Below are 20395 nucleotides of genomic sequence, written 5' to 3'. Positions count from 1 at the left end.
TGAGCTTTTCCAAGACGGTTTCGTATTTCCATTATCTTGCATGGGTCTGCACAATCCGCTTGAAGTGAACACAAGCCCATTGATGCAGGTCTTCACAACCAGAGCAGCTTTTCTGAGGCGTCCAATGGGCTGTTCGCTCTGATCAATAAGGTCGGAGTCCTCTAATAAACCTAGGACCATAATGTTATCCAATCCACATACAAAGTGAAAGTGTGGGAGATGGTAATTAGCTGGCACCTGAGCCACCTCCAACAACGTCACCCTTCCAAAAAACAAAAACAAATATGTGTTGTAAAAGGAGATGGTTATGTTCTACCATCACTACCTTCATCATTGGCATCCTAGTGTTTGCACCACAAGTGTTGTTTCACAGTATAACATGGTAGAGAATTAGAGACTCTGTGGATGACGGATGACTTTTTCTTTCTCTAGCTATCAGCTCTCCTGAAAAGTTCAGAGATGACACTGATTCACGTACATCCGTATGTCCCTGGCTTGCTCCTTTGGATTATGAAGCTCTCAAGCTCCTTTGCTTTGCCAAGTGCTACTGAACTGCTGCATCCGTCCAACAGCACTGCTACTGATCTCATGTTTGGCCTCGGAATCCCGAGAACCAGAAGGAAGCGATACATTTCCCCCAGAGACATGAATGGCTTGCTGGACTATCACAACCAAGTGCGCTCCAAAGTCTTCCCACCAGCTGCCAATATGGAATACATGGTAAGTGCACAGTCCTGGGAGAGATAAGACCACCCATAGAAAGGATCTGTATAGCTTAAGTGGTGCCCCCAAAAAAGGCAAGCATAGGGCAAAGGACTAGTCACCTAGTATCGAATATGTTCTCCATTATTGACTTATCATGTGTCTTTGCTTGGGGAGCCATCTTGGTAGAGGACAGGGCTTTGCTTCCTCGTGCTAGAGCTGCCCCCCCCTTGAGACCCGATGATCTAATGACTGGTAGGGGAATATTTAAGAAGTAGTTGGAAAGGTGCAGAAAACACAGATCCACAAAAAGGATGAATTAGAAGCAGTGAGATCCTTGCACTGCAGATCCTCAGGTACATCTTTCTCTCCAGCAAGGAGAACAGTGAGCAGCACAGTAGTCCAAATCTCCTGAGACCAACAGTGTATCTATGGGACTCGAGACATAGGAAGTGCATTGCTTTTTATTTTAGGTTGAATTTAAGACAAAGGGTCTTTTGAGAAGTTTCCTATTTTCCACATTATACTAAATAAACTATAAAATGATAACAGTTCTTGGTCAGTTTTATTTTTATCTTATTGTAAAGCTTTCATACAGGAGGGAAGAAATAGAAAAAAATCAACATAAAATAGTGATTTCCCTTCTGTATGAATAGGCCCCTATTTTAATGTTTGGTAGACCTTCACAGCGATACGTCACGGAGCAACACCTGCCCGACCTTTTAACTGAAAAGGGCTTTTCTGACTCGGCACAGTCTGCTCAGACAGTTCCTAAAACCACGTCTGAAATATTATTTTTCCAAGTTTAGATGTTCTTATTCCCTCGCTCTGGGAAGCCGATTCCTTCATCTTAGGAACATGGAAACCCTCATGTTGAACTTTCTAATTTACCCAGACGTCTATGTTCTTGCATTACAGACCTTAAAGCTGAGCTCTAGGGAGATATTATAATATTTATGTATTCATTCCTGTATTAAAAATGAATTTATGTATTAATTCCTGTATTCATTTATTTCTGTATTCATTTAATTTCTGTATTCATTCCTTTAATAATTTAATTTCTGTATTCATTCCTTTAATAATTTAATTTCTGTATTCATTCCTGTATTAATTTATTTCTGTATTGATTACTGTATTCATTTAATTTCTGTATTCATTCCTGTATTAATTTAATTTATATATTCATTTATGTATTCATTTAATTTATGTATTAATTCCTTTAATAATTTAATTTATGTATTTATTCCTGTATTCATTTATTTCTGTATTCATTCCTGTATTAATATATTTCTGTATTAATTTAATTTCTGTATTCATTCCTGTATTAATTTAATTTCTGTATTGATTTCTGTAATAATTAAAAATCCTGAAACGTATTTTTAAATATTCCAAGTATAAAAATCTGAATGTAACTTGAAATCAGCCTCTGTATTCCCCTGTTACAGCAGCATTTAGTCAGGAAAGATAGAGGTAGCACTGGAAGCCAATCCAGTGTGTTATATGCACATGCTGACAGAACGAGCAAGCAGAAAGATGACTTCATCAGTCTGCTGCTTCTCTTTCACTGTCCAGTCAAGGCTCTGGTTGGGGAGGTGACCAGGCTGGGGTAAATAACTGCAGGAGAGAAAGGTCAGGTCATCTGGCTTGCTGTGCTACCTGGCAAGGATGAATAGAAATGCTCCAGCATAGCGGTGCAATTCTTCATTTTATGATCTATGCTGTTAGAAAGGAAAAGCGCATGTTATGGTATGCTGTATTTCAGTGGGGAAGCTAGACATTCTGTCAACCGGGGCAAAGGCTCAGAGTTGCTCCCCCCTCCCCCAAGGGAGAAGTTCTCCATCCACACACCCAGTGGTGACCCTCCTAAAGTGCCACCCGGGGCACATGCCCCCCCAGCCCCACCCTAACTTCCTCTTTATTATTATTATTATTATTTAATTCATATTTCTATAGCTCTTTTCTCCCTGGGGACATAAATTACTTATCAAATTGGTGTTGGGGCAGATAGGGAGATGAGGCAGCCATCTTGGGTGTGCTTTAAAGAGCATCTCCAGGCTGCATGTCTCCCCATGCTCCCCCCCATAAGTGACCCCTCTTCGCCCCTGGAGACCTTTCTTCTGCCCCTCAAGGAATGAGCTGGGTCAGATCTTCTCCATTGCAGAAAAGGTCCTCAGAGATGCAGAGAGAGCGGTGCTGATGTGATGATGCCTATTGATGAGCATTAGATTCCCAGTAATGTCCTCAGGGGTTGAGGTGCACTCGGTGTCATTCAATCTGGAAGACTGAGGACATCTTGTGATGGAATAGAAGTACAAAACTGAGCTGAGTTTTTGGGGGATTTTTTAAAAATTGCCAGGAGTTGGGCTTGTTGGATGGTTTATGTGAATCCCACACTCGTGGAAGCTCATTGGGTTGCTGTACTAAAGAAGTACAAGTTAATTATGTAGTAAATTGAATGCCAGGCAATAAGGTGCATCTGTGATCACGGTGTGCATTCATTTACGAGGGAAATAAAAAAGATAGAACTGTTGCTAGTATTTAATTGGGTGAAAACCTTCTATTCCTTTAGTTGATCAACCCCAATGGGTTGCTGGAAACCCAGGAGATGCCAGTATTGCACCAATTTTACTGACATGTGCAGAACAGTCTAATGAGTTAACATTGTGAAAAATTGTAGGGGCAGTCCAGAGATCCAGCGCTCTGACGAGGGTGTTCACACACCCAAATGTTTGTGTGGGCAAGGGGGGAAAATGGTGTGCAGATTCCTAATAGTACCGACCGGGGTGTCTGACAGGTGTAATCATAGAACAAAAGGGGGTCAGGGAACACAAGCGGAGAACGATAGAGGTGAGAAAACGGCTAACCATACAGGACCTCTGGATCTCCACCATCACCTTCGCCGATGACATCGCTTCTACCCTTACCCAACGGTGAGCCTCTAAACTCCACACCTTGATTCCATTGTGTGTGTTTTCTCACCTCTATCGTTCTCCGCTTGTGTTCCTTGACCCCCTACCACCTCAACCGGGAGGAGCCGCACCTGATCGCCTCCACTTCACTGTCAAGCCAGTCAGACCATACCAACAACTCACCAGGTTTCAACAATTGGTCCACAACAATTTCCTTTCCCTGGTCGCGCCGCTTCCTTTTTTGTTCTATAATGATTTAACATCATAGGGAAATCTAGAAGTGAATGTAAGCAAAACATTTTTTTAGCACAGAAACCGTTTTAATGCTGATCTTTTCTTTTTGTTAAGGTGTGGGATGAGCGGTTAGCCAAATCTGCTGAATCCTGGGCGAACCAATGTAAGTGGGACCACGGACCAACCCATCTGATGCGCTACATAGGCCAGAATCTCTCCATCCACTCTGGAAGGTAATTCATTCCTCTGTATTTGCTGTGTTTATGGATGATTGATAAATGAGAGGTGTGCTAGAGAACATGAGAGAAAACGTTGACCTGTGACCCGTGACCCATGACCCCAGTCTTCTTTTTCCTTATTCAGTCCTCGCGCTTCTTTTTCCCCGTTCAGTCTAGACATGCAAGCTGCGGAAGAATTTGGTTCGGTTTGGATATTTCGTTATTTCAGGATTCGGATCCGAAATTCGGTTGGGGTTTTGGATTAGGACGAAATCTGAATTTGTTAGTTTCGGATTAGTTTACAAAATATTCATTGTAAATACCACAAGAAAAACATATACAGATCCCATGACATTCGGGATCCGAATTTCCGAATTGGATTCGCTCCCAGACTCGAATGGCATTCTGGAGCTGCTCCCCAATTCGGAAATTTGGATCTCGAATGCCATTCGGGTCTGGGAGCCATATACATATATTACTAAAGCTGAGGCTCCCAGACGTGAATGGCATTCAGGAGCTCCCCCAATGCAATTCGGATCCCAAATGTCATTCAGGTCTAGGAGCCTCAGCTTTAGTATTATATGTATATACTGTATATGGCTCCCATGTTGCCGTAACGAAAATTCGTGTCCAGACCCATTCGGTCTGATTGGCCCGAAAAGTCACATGTCCGATTCAGTTTAGTTCTTGAACGAAATTCGGACGGCATCTGAAATTCGGAAACGGAAATTCGGATTCGGACACATTCATGCTTTTTTCCTGGTTCAGTGTATATTATGGATCTGATCTGTGATGTTCCCTGAATACAGCTTATATTGGGTTGCAGGATAGTCCATCAAATGTTATAACCCTGCAAATCATAACTGTGTTGTTATCATATAATTGGGCCATTGAAACACCACATCAAAGCCCGGGATAGAGCAACCTAAAACAATCAATCAAAATTCATCTTTCTCTGATGTGAGTGCATACAACACTCTCTACAGGAGGAGATTGTGTCCTCTATTCTATTTTTGCATGGCAGATGTCTCACCCATTGGGTCCCCGCTGAACACAATCTGTGTTCACAAACTCCTAAACCCTGACGAAGGGGGAGTCTTTGTGTTCCCCGAAACACGATGACCATTTCTGCTGTAAATCAAATATAAAAAAATGTTAAGACTCTTGAACGGTTGTTTGGCATCATTGGACTGTCTATTTGGTGAAAGATCCGTCCATTTCAGTTCAGTTGGCGAGGACGGCGTCATTTTGTAAAGAATCTCAGGGACACGTTATAGAAAATTCCCAACTACGCAGGTGAAAAACTGCCACCACAAGAGATAACTGTAGACTTCTCTTATAAATGACATAAAAAATGTGTGACGAAGTACTCTGACAACCCATCTGTCTGCAGGAGAAAGGCAATCCATAATTCACTGTTATTGTAAGCATCTATCTACAAGCTGATAAGGTTCCCATGAGCCTGCCAACTGTTGGGCTTTGTGTGCCCAGCCCAGCCTGGACAGAGCTGTCATTCATGGCTTCATTCTATTGTTAGGTGTCTCATGGACATCCAAACAAATTCACCTGTCTTTATAGCCAGGACATATTTATTTAAATGTATTATTATTTTAATTTGTTTTATTTTGTTCTATTCTTTTATTGTATTTAATTTTTTACATTTAGTTTTAGTTCATGTTGTAAGGCGCCCTATCGAAATCTGCCTAATAAGTTCACATGTCTTTATAGCCTGAACATATTTATTTTAATTTCATTTGTTTTATTATTTTATTGTATTTTATTAAATATTATTGTTTTATCGTTCATTTTATTTTTATTGTTTACATTTATTTTTAGTTCACTCTGTTGTAAGGTGCCTTTTTGACATTTGTCTAAACAACTTCAAATGTTTCTTTAGCCAGAACATATTTTTATATCTTGTAATTTATTGTATTGTTGGTATTTATTGTAATTTATTTTTTCATTTTATTTGTCAATTTATTTGTAATACACTTAATTCCAAGGTGCCTCTTTTGGACATTTGTCTAAACACCTTTACCTGTCTCTGTAGCCAGAACATATTCTTATATTTTCTTTTATTTTGTTGATTTATTTTATTGTATTTTATTATTTTTCCTCTTTATTTTATTTATTTTTTGTTTACAGATATACATGTATCATTATAGCCCTAACATATTTTTCAAGTCCTTGGTAGAGTGATGGAGGGTTAAAATCTCTAACAAGTGTTTATCACGGCTTGTGTTCCGGCTGGGGAGATTCATCCTCTCTACTTGTCCTCGTGACCATTGTTGCCAGAATTTAAAGTTTCAGGAAGTCTCGAATTTTGAGTCACCAAAACAGGAATAGAGCAGAAATCTTCCATTGGGGACATTTCTTCTGGTGACAAATAAGAGGGGAAATCTCATGACTTTGATTTCTTCTCATTTCCTGTTTTGTCTACAAGACAGGAAGTAATGGCAAATCTCCTCAGTGGAACAGAGAGGGCAACAAAACTGATTGGGGTTCCAAAAAAAAGGTTTTGGCTTTAGCTTGTACTTCAAGAAGTCTTGCCCTGGGCCATGAACTCCATGACTGCATATAAACAACAATGGCTTGAAGTGACCCTATATCAAACGTGGGAAGTAGAATCTGAGCAAATAAAAAAAAATGCATAAATGTTCTTTGCACCGCAGGGCAACTGATTGCCTCCTTGAGCTGCTTCTCCTTCCCCTAGTATGAGCTCTGCTGTACAGGGGATTGCTAAAGGTTGATACCGAGTCAAAGTCAGAACCTTTCACTGCTTGAATTTAAAATAAATTAATGTAAAGACGTATTAATGAATACAGAGCTGTGTTCATTTGTGTCTTTTATAGCAACACAGAGACAAATTTTAATCAATTGACACCATAGGCTGTGTTTTAAAAGCATGTGATTTGGGTCCAATTGGGAAATTGGTAGGAAAGCTTTGCCCATTGAATTCCAATGCTTTTGGATAGGCGTTCAAAACCAAAGACAGCCTAACAGTTCTCCCATCAGTGATAGCTTCTCAGTGTGGTTAACAGGTATGGGTCCCTAGCGTGGAAGCACAGTCATCGGGGAGGGGGGTATGTCAACAGCTTTGATATTTTCCATCCAAAAATTGGAAAAAGTTCCCCAAAAACAAGACAGCAGGCTGAGAGATAAGAACATTGTTCTCGGTTTTCCAGCTGTTCCCTCCACTAGAGTAAATAGACCAGTGCAAACACTGATATCTGCACACTAACAGATGTGAGAGCTCAGACCTGACAATGGCGGTGATGACTTATTTGGTATTTCAGAGTCTCGCTATCTCCATTTTACTCCGCTTACATACTACAGGGAGGGTATATGTTGCTGTAAGGAAAGGATCTCTTCAAGCTTCAGTACACAATGAGAATGAATATTTCCGTGTTTTGACTAATATCATATCCACATATAGTTATGAATTACGTCTCAGGCAGCTAATAGCATATATTAAAGGGCCAGTCTACTAAAATCTGATGTTTACATTACAGGCCAGTTCACGGTCATTTTATGGTTTCTTATTTGCAATCTGATCAGTGATCTAGAAAGGTCCATTCATTAGTGTTGTTGCCCTATGTTGAAGAACAGACCACCAACTGCTGGAAACTGCCAATGAGAGAAGTATCAATGAAGGCCTCTGTAGGTAAAGGGGGAGGGCAACATACCACCCTAGAGACTCCTCACTAACAGGGAGACAGGTAGAGCCCATTGCTAGAGTACTGCTCCCAATTACTGACCCCGTTGGTGCTAGTCAGTGTTCAAAGGTCGTTGGTTTGTCCTCCACCTGTTAGTGTTCCCTCATTGTGTCAGCCCCCTGCAACTTCAATAAAAGGAACCGGGATGTTTGTGTTGTATGGAGACATAATTGCTGAATTCCGATGGTCCATCACGCTCATGGCGACTTTGTTTTGCAGGTATCGGTCCGTCTTGGATCTAGTCAAGGCTTGGTACGACGAGAGACAACATTACTCTTTTCCTTACCCGCGGGAGTGTAACCCCAGCTGTCCCAGCAAATGTAGCGGCTCCGTGTGCAGCCATTACACACAGGTATGACCCTAATCACAGCTCCCCAGGACATGATACAACATATACCATATCCTCCTGTTCAGGGATGTCAAGGTGAAAACTCCTAATCTCCATACTTGTTCGAATGATTGACTCGTATTTGAATTAACATACCACCCTGGCAACTAGCATTCAGCAGTGGCAGACAATCATTATGTTAAAGCAGAAAAAAAAAAAATGTTGTTATCTTTTTAGAAAGGTATTGATTTTTCTAATACTGTGATTGTATCTGGCAGCTACAGTAAAGAGAGGAACACTGCCATCTGCAGGCTGAAGACATAGTTTGTCAATGATCATACATTTATGAAACAATTCCGTAGCATCCTTAGCACGGGGCATTGTGCCATCTTAACCATCATTTGGATTGTAGCCGCCATGGTGTTGCACATGTGATCAGCTATGACACCAGCCGTTGGAGGGCTTGAAAGTTCGGTTGAGACAACCTTGACAGTTGGCATGTCTTCAAAATAATATTATTAATATACAGGTTGCGTTTGGGAAGAGGTTAATAACATGGGGTCCTCATTCAGCCTAAATCCTTAAAGAGACTTTCTGGGAAATGGTGCTTCTGTATATAGAGGTGTATGTGACTCCTCCCCTTTCTCACAGGATGCAGCACCCGGTTTTACTTTAAACTGGTCACAGGCCACAAGGCAAGAGCAAAAAAGACCACGTGGCCACCAGGGCCGGATTTACTCTCTCTGCTACCCCAAGGTCAGGTTCCTCAATGTGCCCCCTCCTCGACAAACCCCCCCTCCCCAATGGATAATGGCATCCAGATATCGGGGGCGGCAGGGTTAGTTTTATTTGTTTCTTTATTTTTTTAACTTTATCATTTTTTTTTGCATTTTTCTTTTTTTACTTTTTTAAATTTTTATTTATCTTATCATCTTTTACTTTTTATCATTTTGTATCTTATTAATTTTTTTAACCTTTATATTTTGTATAATTTTTTATCTTATTATTTTTTACTTATTTATTTTTTTATAATTTTTATTATTTTTTACTTTTTAATCACCATTTTATTTTAATTAATATTTCTTATTATTTTTTACATTTTATTTAATTATTTTTTTAAATCAATTTAATTGCAGTCTTATTACAAGTGATCTTGGCAACATCGCCGAGATCACTTGTAACCGAACGAGCTGCTTCCCCGCTCTACATTTAGCCCTGCTTGGCCAAAGCAGAGCTAAATGAAGAAAACAACTACCTGCCCGATGCCCGGAACTAATGCCCAGGGCATCGGGAAATTCTACACCCCTGCTGCCCCACTGCTCCCTGCCGCCCCGAGGCCAGGCTTCGGTGGCCTTGTGGGAAATCCGGCCCTAGTGGCCACCTAAAGTGACATGAATGGGCAGTTGATAAACATTACAATCTCCGCGATTCCTTTCAATTGGCAGGAATTCATTGCTGTCTCTGTAAGTTCTGCTTTGTTTATTGCAGCATGTATGCGTCTGCACTGAAGCATATGAATCAGTTTAGGAATAGGACTGAGCGGATTTATTGCTGAAATCCCTGTTACATTTATAGCGGAGTCTTTCTAGTAAGGTCTTGAGAAGCCTCTTGCTCTCCCGCCCCCTCCCCTGGCACCTCTGCGTACATCTGCAGGCAGTTAAATCTTTTTCCATAAACGGTTCCCCTGCACCTGATCGCACAGCCAGATATTTATTTTTGAAGGAAGAAAGTCTTCCTCTCACATTTCGCTTTTACCATCAGCTGAAGTGTGCCGGGTGACAGCTGGTCCTTCGTATCCCTTATAAAACACAAAACTCGGCGCTGCGTTCTTTTTGTCCTTGCGGTTGGCCCCGGGTCCCCATGGCATCCCCTGCTCCCGTTAAAGCAGTCTGCAGATGGCGGCGGACGGGAGATGTAGAAAACACATTTGCTTCCCTGATGATAAACTTTTCTTAATTTTGTTTCCCGACGTGGCAGGACACGTAGGCAGTTGCGAGCTGCAGTTCTGCCTGTGCATCAGGAAATGTTACCGCGCTAAATACAAAGCTAGGTAGTCACCGAGGTTGCAAAAAGACAGCTGTGCATATTGTTCAAACTATCCTGTGTCTAGTATTCTGTTGTTCCAGAAGAAGGCATTTTGGCATCACACATAGGGGTATATTTATAAACAATTCACAGAGCCATTCGCCCTGCGAAACTGCTATGTGCATTCGTTCCGTGCAAATGGAGGCAACAACGAATATTATTAGCATATTTTCCTTCCAGGGTGAATGTAATATTAGGAAAATACCCCATTATGGCCACTAGATGGAGCTGAGGAGTATAGGAGACCAATACTTCTCTCCTGTGCTCCCCAGCTCCATCTAGTGGTCATAATGGGGTATTTTTCTGATTTTACATTCAACCTGGTTAGAAAAAATAACGTTTGTATTTGCCTCCATTCACACTGAGTGAATGTACGTGGCAATTTGGCAGGACGAATGGCTCTGTGAATTGTCTATAAATACACCCCATGCACATCTGAATTGCATAGATAGTATGGTTGATATATAAATAGGTGTAACCTACCTATGTCCTACTGTCCTGTTGGTACAGGAGCGCTGGGCCCCTTGAGTTGATAAGGATAAGTAGCAGGATTCCTGAAATTTGGAGGCAGCTGTCTGTCAACAAGGAGTCCCTGATTCTCAAGACTCTACAATAGATATCCCCAGTCACATGACTAAGGGGTTGACATCACTGTGTCCCCTAGCCTCTAACACAGGTGACCCCCTCAATGCCGGATTAAAGAGCTGTGAGGGAGCTCTGGTAAGATGAGTATAACTAAGCTGGGGAGTGCTTTGGAAACACACATGGTGGTGGCATTGTGTGTTTAAAGCCCATTACGCTATTTGGCACCCTTAAAACCACCCAAAACCAAAAAATTTCCAATTCCTAATTTATTTCGATGCACTTTGCCAAAATGGCAAAATTTTGCCAAAATATTCTGGATTGATTTCGTAGCTTTGGAAACAAGGGAGTGCTCCTTTTCGCTCATCCCTAGTTATCAGAAGGTCATCTTATACCTTGCCATATCCTACAGCCAGAGTCTCTTTGTGGTCGTCAACAAGACTAACCCACAGGTTGGTCTTGTTGATGACCACAGAGAGACTCTGGCTGTAGGATATGACATGAGCCAGCTTTGAAACAGAGTTCAGGTGGGTCTTCAAGAACAGCTGGGGATCTTGCTGATATACCTTGCCATATCTCTGTGGTCATCAACAAGAGCATCCGGTGGGTTGGTCTTGTTGATGACCACAGAGAGACTCAAGCTGTACGATATGGCAAGGTGCATCAGCAAGATCCCCAGCTGCTCTTGAAGACCCATCTGAACTTTTCTGTTTCAAAGCTGGCTCATTTTTCAGCAATTGTTGCTGCAAACCTTAAATGGGATCTAAAAACATTTACCCTGGCAGAAGAAGATCAATCATCTTTTAGGAAAGAGAGCGGAAAAATGGAGGAGGGGGGAAAGCAAATGTTATTTTTGAGCTGTTTTTCCAACCTTTCCGAGGCACAGATATTGTAATACCGAAAGCTTTAAAATAAGCCATTACAGCATCGTATTTGGCAAGAGTCGGGAATTTGACCTCGGCGAGTGCCGTCACTGACGCACGCGTCTCGGGCACGGAGTACATGAAGGGTTTTAATTTGGACATATCTATTGCCGTGTTTGTGTTGGCCTGAGACCTTGTTAGAGCCGCGGCTTCTGCCAAGAATACCACCCTTAAATAAAAAGCCATAGAGATGCCTATCTGCAAGGCTGGGGCCCAACCGAAGCAACACCTTCATTGTAATATAACATAAAGTGTCTCTAAACCCAAGAGCAAAATAGCTGATATTGCAGCTTACCTGTCCTGAGATGTGGTGGCCGCGTTAGTTTCCTTTTTTGGGGTTTTTGCCCCTTCATTTTCACCATGTTCTGCCAGTAACACACTTCCCGTCTTGTCTCTCAAAGTACTGTATACAGAATTAGGATAGGGCTACATGTCTCTGCTAGACATATAAGCTGCAGAAAAATTCAGTTTGGACCGTATATTTCTTTATTTCGGGATTCGGATGCGAAATTTAATTTGGTTCGGGTTTGGGATTTGGACAAAATCCGAATTTGTTCGTTTCGGATGAGTTTACGAATATTCGTTGCGAATACCACAGAAAGCCATATACCGATATTAATACTAAAGCTGAGGCTCCCAGACTCAAATGGGATTTAGGAGCTCCCGAATGCAATTCGCAAATTGGGATCCCAAATGCCATTGGGGTCTGGGAGCCAAATACATATATTACTAAAGCGGATGCTACCAGACCTGAATGGCATTCTGAATGCAATTCAGAAATTCGGATTCCGAATAATATTCGGGTCTAGGAGCCCCAGCGTTAGTATTAAATGTATATACTGTATATGGCTCCCATGTTGCTGTAGCAAAAATTCGTTTTCAGACCCATTCGGGTGCATTAAAGCGAAAAACACACCTGATTGGCCAGAAAAGTCACATGTCCGATTCAGTTTTGTTTTTGATCGAAATTCGGATAGGATCAGAAATTCGGAAACAAAAATTCGGATTCGGACGCATTCAGATGCATTGGGATTCAGAAGTTCAGATGTGTCCGAATTAGTCAGAACTAGTTTCTGTTCCCCTTTTTTCGCCATAACATAGAGGGGCATGGTCCTATAGTTCAGAGATAGCCAAGAACAAGAATTATTCTGTCTACAACACTCTTTAGAATTCCATTGTGCATCCGCACAAAAAATGTTGGCGTTTGCCCCAGATTCATGTACCCGTTGGAAATAGGCACAAGCACGGCCATTTGAGGTGCAGAGATGCACTGAGGCCATACCAGACACTCATTCTCAGAGGAGCACACCATCTCCCATGGATGATAGCAACCTTAAAAACCAGTGACATTGACAGTGGACAGAGCCTGATGGGGGTGCCGAGGGACTAGTTCCCCATCAGGTCCACTGCTAGTGACTGACAACAGGCAGTGGGTGGATTCAATAGCAAGCTATCTATTGGCTATGAAATCCTGCTGTCATGAACCAGGAGAAAAGACCTGATGGGGAACTGGACCTTCAACTTCCCAATCAGACACTGCCCATGGCTGTTCAGCCACACCATTGGTGACTATGAGGCTGTAAGCTGTACAGGTAAGAAGGTTCATGTTTATGTATTTCAAGCTGTTTGCCTGGAGTTCAACTTTTTTTTTGCACAGTTTTAGTCTCTGCTGGATGGTTAAACAGTTCTCTTTTTTGCCGATATTGTCATATGCTCCTGACCAATATAAATAAAGGATATATGAATACATTGTAATGATCTGGTCCTTCTCTCTTCCAGATGGTGTGGGCATCGTCCAATAAAATGGGCTGCGCCATCAACACTTGTCACAACATCAACGTGTGGGGAAGTACGTGGAGACAGGCCGTCCTTTTGGTGTGTAATTACTCCATCAAGTAAGTTAGGCGATAACTACGAGCTACGAGCATGGGGGTAGAACAGATCATATTGTACATGTCTGAACCATGGAGCACCTGAAGACAAAGGGGCTAAATATCTGATGTGAGCCGAACCGGCAGTGGTATGTGGCTGGGTAACATGAAGGTGACCACACTGCAGCTCTGCAGACTTCGTGGCACTGCCCCTCCTCCTGCTGGCTCTTCGGGCTCCTAGTGAATATGGACATGCTTCTTGATGGCCACCCTGAGCTTACTCCCTCTTGTACTCCTCATGCCTCCTACTAACCAGATTACATAGTGCTTTTATCTGGAGTGCAGCAACTTGATATAAAGGAACATTTCAGATAATACACTGGGCGAATATAAAATCATCTCAAAGGAAAACATACAGGTTTCTAAAATATACAAACCTTATCAGGGCCCATAAAAATGACATAAATGCCCCACTTATGGCCACTAGATGTAGCTGAGGAGCATGGGAAATAAATACTTATGGCCACTAGATGAAGCTGAGGAGCATGGGATATAAATACTTATGGCCACTAGATGAAGCTGAGGAGCATAGGAAATTGATACTTTTGGCCACTAGATGAAGCCGTGGAGCCTTGGAGATAAATACTTATAGCCACTAGATGAAGCTGAGGAGCATAGTTACTGGCTTTGCTTGTTGCTACATGAAAATGTTACATATGAAGGAACAATAAATCTGGTTGAGGATTCCTTTGTCCATAGTGGACACGCCCACCCTTGGTAACAAGCAGAATCTGACCATTTCCCAGTAGCCACCACGGTCTCATGAAAAAAGGGGAAAATCCGACCTAACACAATAAAATAAGTAATGAAGACTATATGCAAAGTTGGTGATTTGACTGTCCCGGGTAACTACATGACATTTGTGAGGGAGGAGGGGTTGACATTTAAAGATGTTCCTGTTCGGTCACTTGAGGAAGGAATGCGGCACTATAAACATGGTGAAAGTACTATAAAAAGCTGCTTGTTCTAACTGGTCACAAGCACGTTGTTTACCACCACCAACAGTCAGAACCTCGCGTTCTACAACAGGCACTGCCTACCATATCCCGGCCTGTCTTCTGGAATGCAGCCTAGACCACACCGTGTTGCCGGGACGGGTTTATTGGCCAGTTTATGGAGAGGGTCAGGCTACAGGCAAGGCTATGCTATTCATTCAATGTGTACTTTATCTACAGCTTAGCACCTTTAGAGTCCTTCATGATGTCATTTAGATTTGGATATTGCTGGCAATTTAAGCTCTTAGTATAATTATTATTGTCTGTGACACCATTGCACTTCCTGTTCCTGCGACACCCGCGCTAGATCTGGAGGTCGGGCGTCACCGGGACAGGAAAGCCCAGGTAGCAACAGAGGAACATTGTCACACATTCAGACTTTACCCGTTGTCAATAGAGCTAGGGGCCACTCTCTATCATGGGATTAGCCCTTATTTTGTAGAGCTTTCCCCTTACTTCCTGTTGTGTTTCCAGAACAGGAAGTGAAGGAAAATTTCCACGAGACAGGCGTTTGAACCCTTCTTAACATTGTCCAAATATGTTTTGCCTTGGTTATACTTTAGGCACTAGACCAGGGGTAGCCAACCTCTGCACTCCAGCTGTGGTGAAACTACAAATCCTGTCATGCATCTGCCTCTGGAAGTCATAGTGTGGCTGTCAGAGTCTTGCAATGCCTCATGGGATTTGTAGTTCTACAACAGCTGGAGTGCCAAGGTTGCCTACCCCTGCCCTGGATGCTTCTAATATGCACATTATGCCTCTTTCTGTTACTATTAATATCCTTTTCTCCTGATTCTAGGGGTAACTGGATAGGAGAAGCCCCATACAAGCTGGGAAGGCCGTGTTCGGCGTGTCCGCCCAGTTACGGGGGCGTCTGCAGCAATAACATGTGTTTCTCCGGTGTGAAAAACAATAAGCTCAGCTGGTTTTAGGTGAAAGAACATCCACGCCCACTTCCTGATTTTCTCAAAACCACAACCTTGAATTTCTTATGTGTGTCTAGTGGAAGGTAGGTAGGTTGCAGTTGCACGCAGGGTAGCCTACCTACACTTTACTTACAGGGGGCCGATTATCCTACCAGAGTGCAATGGAAGACGTCAGAGAGGGCGTGTCTTGTATAAATTAGCTGCTCAGTCTATGGGTGACAAGGCTGCTTCATTGTAATTGGCTCAGGAATATGGGTGCACGTGATCTTAGCTCTGTCACAGAACACACTAAGTTGTCTGCTCAGCCAATCAGATCTAAGTTGTAGCTTTGGTGCCACTGGACAGGACTGCGAAGGAAGGGATCAGATCAGCTTCCTGACATATTTTGTTACAAAAATACAAATATTGTGCGGTAGTAATATGTGCTGCTGAGCTGATGTAACCTGATGCTTTAGGTATGTCCTGTCCAGTGCTGGGGTACACAGTCAGCATTATTGGGGTGTTAAAAGATGGCAGACCCGGTGAGACCCTCTACGGGTCCACTTGGGGATGTCCATGATGTTACAGTCAGGGGCCAGGCTCCATCACAACAGCTGTCCATGGGCCCCGGACATCCGGTTCAACCCAACAAAGGGGGTCTCCAAAATCTTAGGTCCATAGTCACTGGGGACGAGGCCGGCCGCCAGCCCCCTCCAGGAGCCCAGGTCACGGTGGGTACTGTGACATTTCTTCCCCCCCAAAAGTAGACTTATTAGGTCCCAGTCCCCCAACTGGTCTGGACCTGCATTTGTCGGGCAGCATAAGTCCACATACTGCATCCAAAGGACGTCCTGCCTCTGCTGCTGGAGAGAGATGTTGTCTGTGCCTTTCTGACAAACATGGTGCCTCTGGCGAGAGATAAAGCCAGAATCTTCTGGACACCAAAGCCACGAGCTGGTAGAGAGGCCGGCTTCCTGTTCTCCCATGGAGGTTGGAACAGGCAACAGTGCGGGACATAGGCCAGTGGTACTCTGCCCGGGTGTCAGCACTTCTGCTGGGGAATCCACATCCTCAGTTCTGGCTTGCTGTTGGGGTGGGAGGACGGCTTCCTCCTCTAACTGGATTCCAAACTGCTGCTGGGGAGGGTGGACGATCCCCTTCTCTCCCTGGATTCCAATTGGTTGCTGGGGAGGGAGGAAGACCACCTCCTCTCCCAGACTGCTGATCTGCCGCTGGGGACAGAGGTCGGTTACTTTTTCTCCCTGGAACGCTGATGCCAGCTCTTCAGCTGAGGTCAGTAGTTCCACTGCATCGGCCTGCTGTTGGGGAGAGGGGCCATATGCCCCGGCTCCCTGGAGCTCCAGAGGTGCATTTGTTGCTGGACAGAGGTCAGTAGCACTCTGCCCTGATGCCAGCTCTTCAGCTGGGACTAGTAGTTCCTCTGCATCGGCCTGCTGTTGGGGAGAGGGGCTGCCTGCCCGGGCTCCCTGGAGCTTCAGAGGTGTTGCCGGTGCTGGGCAGAGGTCAACAGTGCTCTGCCCTGATTCCAGCTCTTCTGCTGGGTCTAGTAGCTCCAAAACATCTGTGGTCGCTGGGGCATGCTGTTGAGCAATGTCGAACAGTCTTTTGTATGCCTGTTCCAGCTCCCATTCTTGTGTGACTAAAAAGTCCAAATCAGCCCTCAATCCGAGCTCATTGGGGAGTTCCAACTCCCTAAAATCACGTATGTCCTCCCACCTCCACTCCTGTGCACTCCCAAATTGTGGATCCTCCTGGAGCGCCTCAAATATAAGTCCCGGGCCGCCAAAGTCATAGCCCTCTGTGGGATCATTGTTCTCCAGCCATGGACACAATTGGGTGACATACCACTGTAGCGCCTGGTACCCATCGTCCAGCATCAGTTCTGTTTGGAGCAGCCAATCCATCTCCAACAGCCATTCCTCCCGGGGCTGCTCTCCCAGGAAAGGAACACGCAAGTCCCATTGCAGCCAGTATCGTTCCTTGGATATAGGGAGGACCTTGCCACAATAGTGCTGCTGCAGTTGAAGAGTCTCCCTCCAGATCTCCCGGCGTAAAGCGTCTCTCCTTCCCAGCATATCCTGGGCAGAACCAGGATTGTCGAGCTGGGCCAGCGCTTCCATGGCCGTAGGCAACTGTGGCTCTTCTATGTCCGCAGCAAACTTGGTCCTGGTGGTGGTTTGAAGGTCTCCTTAGGCAAGGAAGAGCATCCCACCGCTTGCCACCAATGTGACGGACCCCCGTACTCAGGATGAGTATGTCCGCCGCTGTCTTCTTCCTTGCTGAGGAGATATTGGAACCCGCTGATCTGTAGCTCCCAGTTTCCCCAGTCACTAGCCAAGGCTTGAGTGTAGGGTAAACAAACTCTGCTTTATTGAACAACTGCACAAACTTTTATACAGAAAGTGATCAGATCAGAATATAATCCCATCACATCCCCCGTCCCCTCCCTGGACATTCTGTCTTCATAACACCACAGGTGTCCACCTGCTAACGAGCTCCAGACAGCCATAGCAGGAGCCTGGCCAGAATGTCATTGTTCTGAGCTCCCTCAGAGTACAATGGGAGATAACGAGGGATGGTTCTGATAGTCTTTCCATAACCAGGTCACACAGCATAACGCACTCAAAACATAACTCAACACCAATACACATTTAACTTATAAACTGATCACCATGTCTTCACAGGGTCATCCCATTAAAATGAACCAACTCCAAAGCAAAAATGTGAAGACGTATTGGCAACTGTCACAGCTCAACTGCAGCCCAATTTTTTTTTTTGGCTTGAACAGTTAGAACCTCTGACAGGTTGTTTTTTATTGTTTCTGTGTAGTCACTAAAACAGGAAGTGCAAAAAATTTCTCCAAAAGGAAGACATTTATGAAATATGTTTTGGGTGGAGCTAAGCTATAATATTGATTGCAAACCCATTTTTTTAGTAATGCTTATTATGTTTTGCCCCCTGCTGTACAATTAGGAACCAGCAGGGGGGTGAACAGGGCTGGATTTCCCACAAGGCCAACCAAGGCCCGGCCTCGGGGCAGCAGGAAGTAGAGGGGCAACAGGGATGTGGAATTCGTATCTCCCGATGACCGGGACATGCAGTTCCGGGCGCTGGGCGGGTAATTGTTTTCTACATATAGCCCTGCTTTGGGCAAGCAGATAAAAATGTACAGCAATGTTGCCAAGATCACTTGTATGCAGCCTTGACACTGGCAGAGATAGTAAATCCGGCCCTGGGGGTGAAACGTGTCAGAGGGAACATGGGTGGTGTGTCCTCATTTCTGCTGGATGAATAAAGTTGTTCTTATTCCTAAGGGGTGTATTTATAAAATGATAGCAAAGCTATCAGCGCACATGTGAGTTTTAGATTCACGCCACCAGATGGCGCAGAGGAGCTATTGAATTTCCTATGTTCTTTGGCTCCATCTAGTGGCCATAATGTGATGTGCATCTAAAACTCAGACATTTGCAGTGCGAACGGCTCTGCGAACATTTCATAAACTCACCCCTTATTGTCGCATTGTGTTTTGTCTGCGTTTGAATTTTTACGGTTCCTCCGTTCAGAAAGCTGTGAATTTCATTTTTTTAAATTTTCTTTGAAAAGCACTTATTTGTACATAAAATCCCAGCATTTCTATTGCCAAGCAGTGTAGTTTTTTTAAAGAGGGAAATGAGCATCGGTCGTAGCTAACTTAAACATAATCCATTTTTATGTCTGGTCCTAGTGTGCTTAGTGTCCCCAGTTATGAATGAACAGGAAGTGCTCTACATCACTTCCTGTTCATTCCTGATTGCGGGCATGGGAAATAAATTTGAGCGGTCATAATTAGAAAGATTGGCAAGGGCTTAGCATTGACGTGATTGGTGTTTCATTGATGCCCATGTCTGATAAGTGTTGGTTGTTAAATGTGTTGATGCATTCCTCTCCTTTCTGGAATATTGATTGACGGTAGGCTCTTGCTGAGAGTATGTTCTGACAAAACTTCAGGTTCACATAGCAGCAAGTCATCCACTTATAGTATGTAAGGCTGTGACATACCCACTGGCTTCATGCTGAAGGTCACCTGAGTGGACTTACCCTATGGTCTGAGGTTGGGCGCTGTAAAATGTGTTACTGCCTAAGGTGTTGACATGCATTGCAGCAGGGCAGCCCACTCATTTTGACTAGGCTGCCCATGCACCAGAACACACTAAGAACCGCACACGACTCCTGGGTGTGAAGCCAGCCTTAGAGATTCCACTACAGAACACGTACCGTACAATAAAGCACAACCCCACCTATGGCCGATGTACAGTTTATTCTCATCATTGTGTATATATAACATTTCTATTGTTTATATGGAATACAGTCTATACAGTGGTGTGTGTGTTACACATTCGTCTGTTTGTACAACTTAACAAAATAAAAAAATAAAAAATCACACAGTGTCTGTCTGTAATATTTTTTATTCACAGAGCATAAACATTACAACACTAGTGCGGACAGTACAGCCAGAATCCTTGCTGAAGAGCTGCTGCAAGCAAACCGCTTACAGGACAAGCTCTGTATGGAGCAGAGGTGGGCAAACTCTGGCCCTCCAGCTCTGGTGAAGCTACAGAACCCATTAATAATCAGCCTCAGTGAGAGTCATGCCTGTGGCTATGAAAATCTTGCAATGCCTTATGGGATTTGTAGTTCCACCACAGCTGGAGGGGCCGGGTTTGATTATCCCTGGGATGGAGTATAGGCTATTGCCAGAGGTTTTACATACAGACATACTGTGTGTGTGTGTGTGTGTGTGTGTGTGTGTGTGTGTGTGTGTGTGTGTGTGTGTGTGTGTGTGGGTGTGTGTGTGTATATATATATA

General features: G+C 43.7%; 1 protein-coding gene across 1 annotated transcript; it reads left to right on the top strand.

Moving 5' to 3' along the window:
• Positions 1 to 456: 456 nt before the first annotated feature.
• On the top strand, positions 457 to 15847 carry R3HDML (R3H domain containing like). Its single transcript, XM_018574560.1, has 5 exons — positions 457 to 720; positions 3960 to 4078; positions 7999 to 8131; positions 13477 to 13592; positions 15423 to 15847. Exons 1-5 carry the CDS (start codon positions 460 to 462, stop codon positions 15553 to 15555), a joined length of 762 nt encoding a protein of 253 aa, XP_018430062.1. The 5' UTR covers positions 457 to 459; the 3' UTR covers positions 15556 to 15847.
• The last annotated feature ends 4548 nt before the right edge of the window (positions 15848 to 20395 follow it).

The sequence above is a fragment of the Nanorana parkeri genome, unplaced genomic scaffold (genome assembly GCF_000935625.1).
Source record: "Nanorana parkeri isolate BGI_ZX_2015 unplaced genomic scaffold, ASM93562v1 scaffold50, whole genome shotgun sequence".
Classification (NCBI taxonomy): domain Eukaryota; kingdom Metazoa; phylum Chordata; class Amphibia; order Anura; family Dicroglossidae; genus Nanorana; species Nanorana parkeri.
This window is presented reverse-complemented; position numbering and strand designations above follow the sequence as displayed.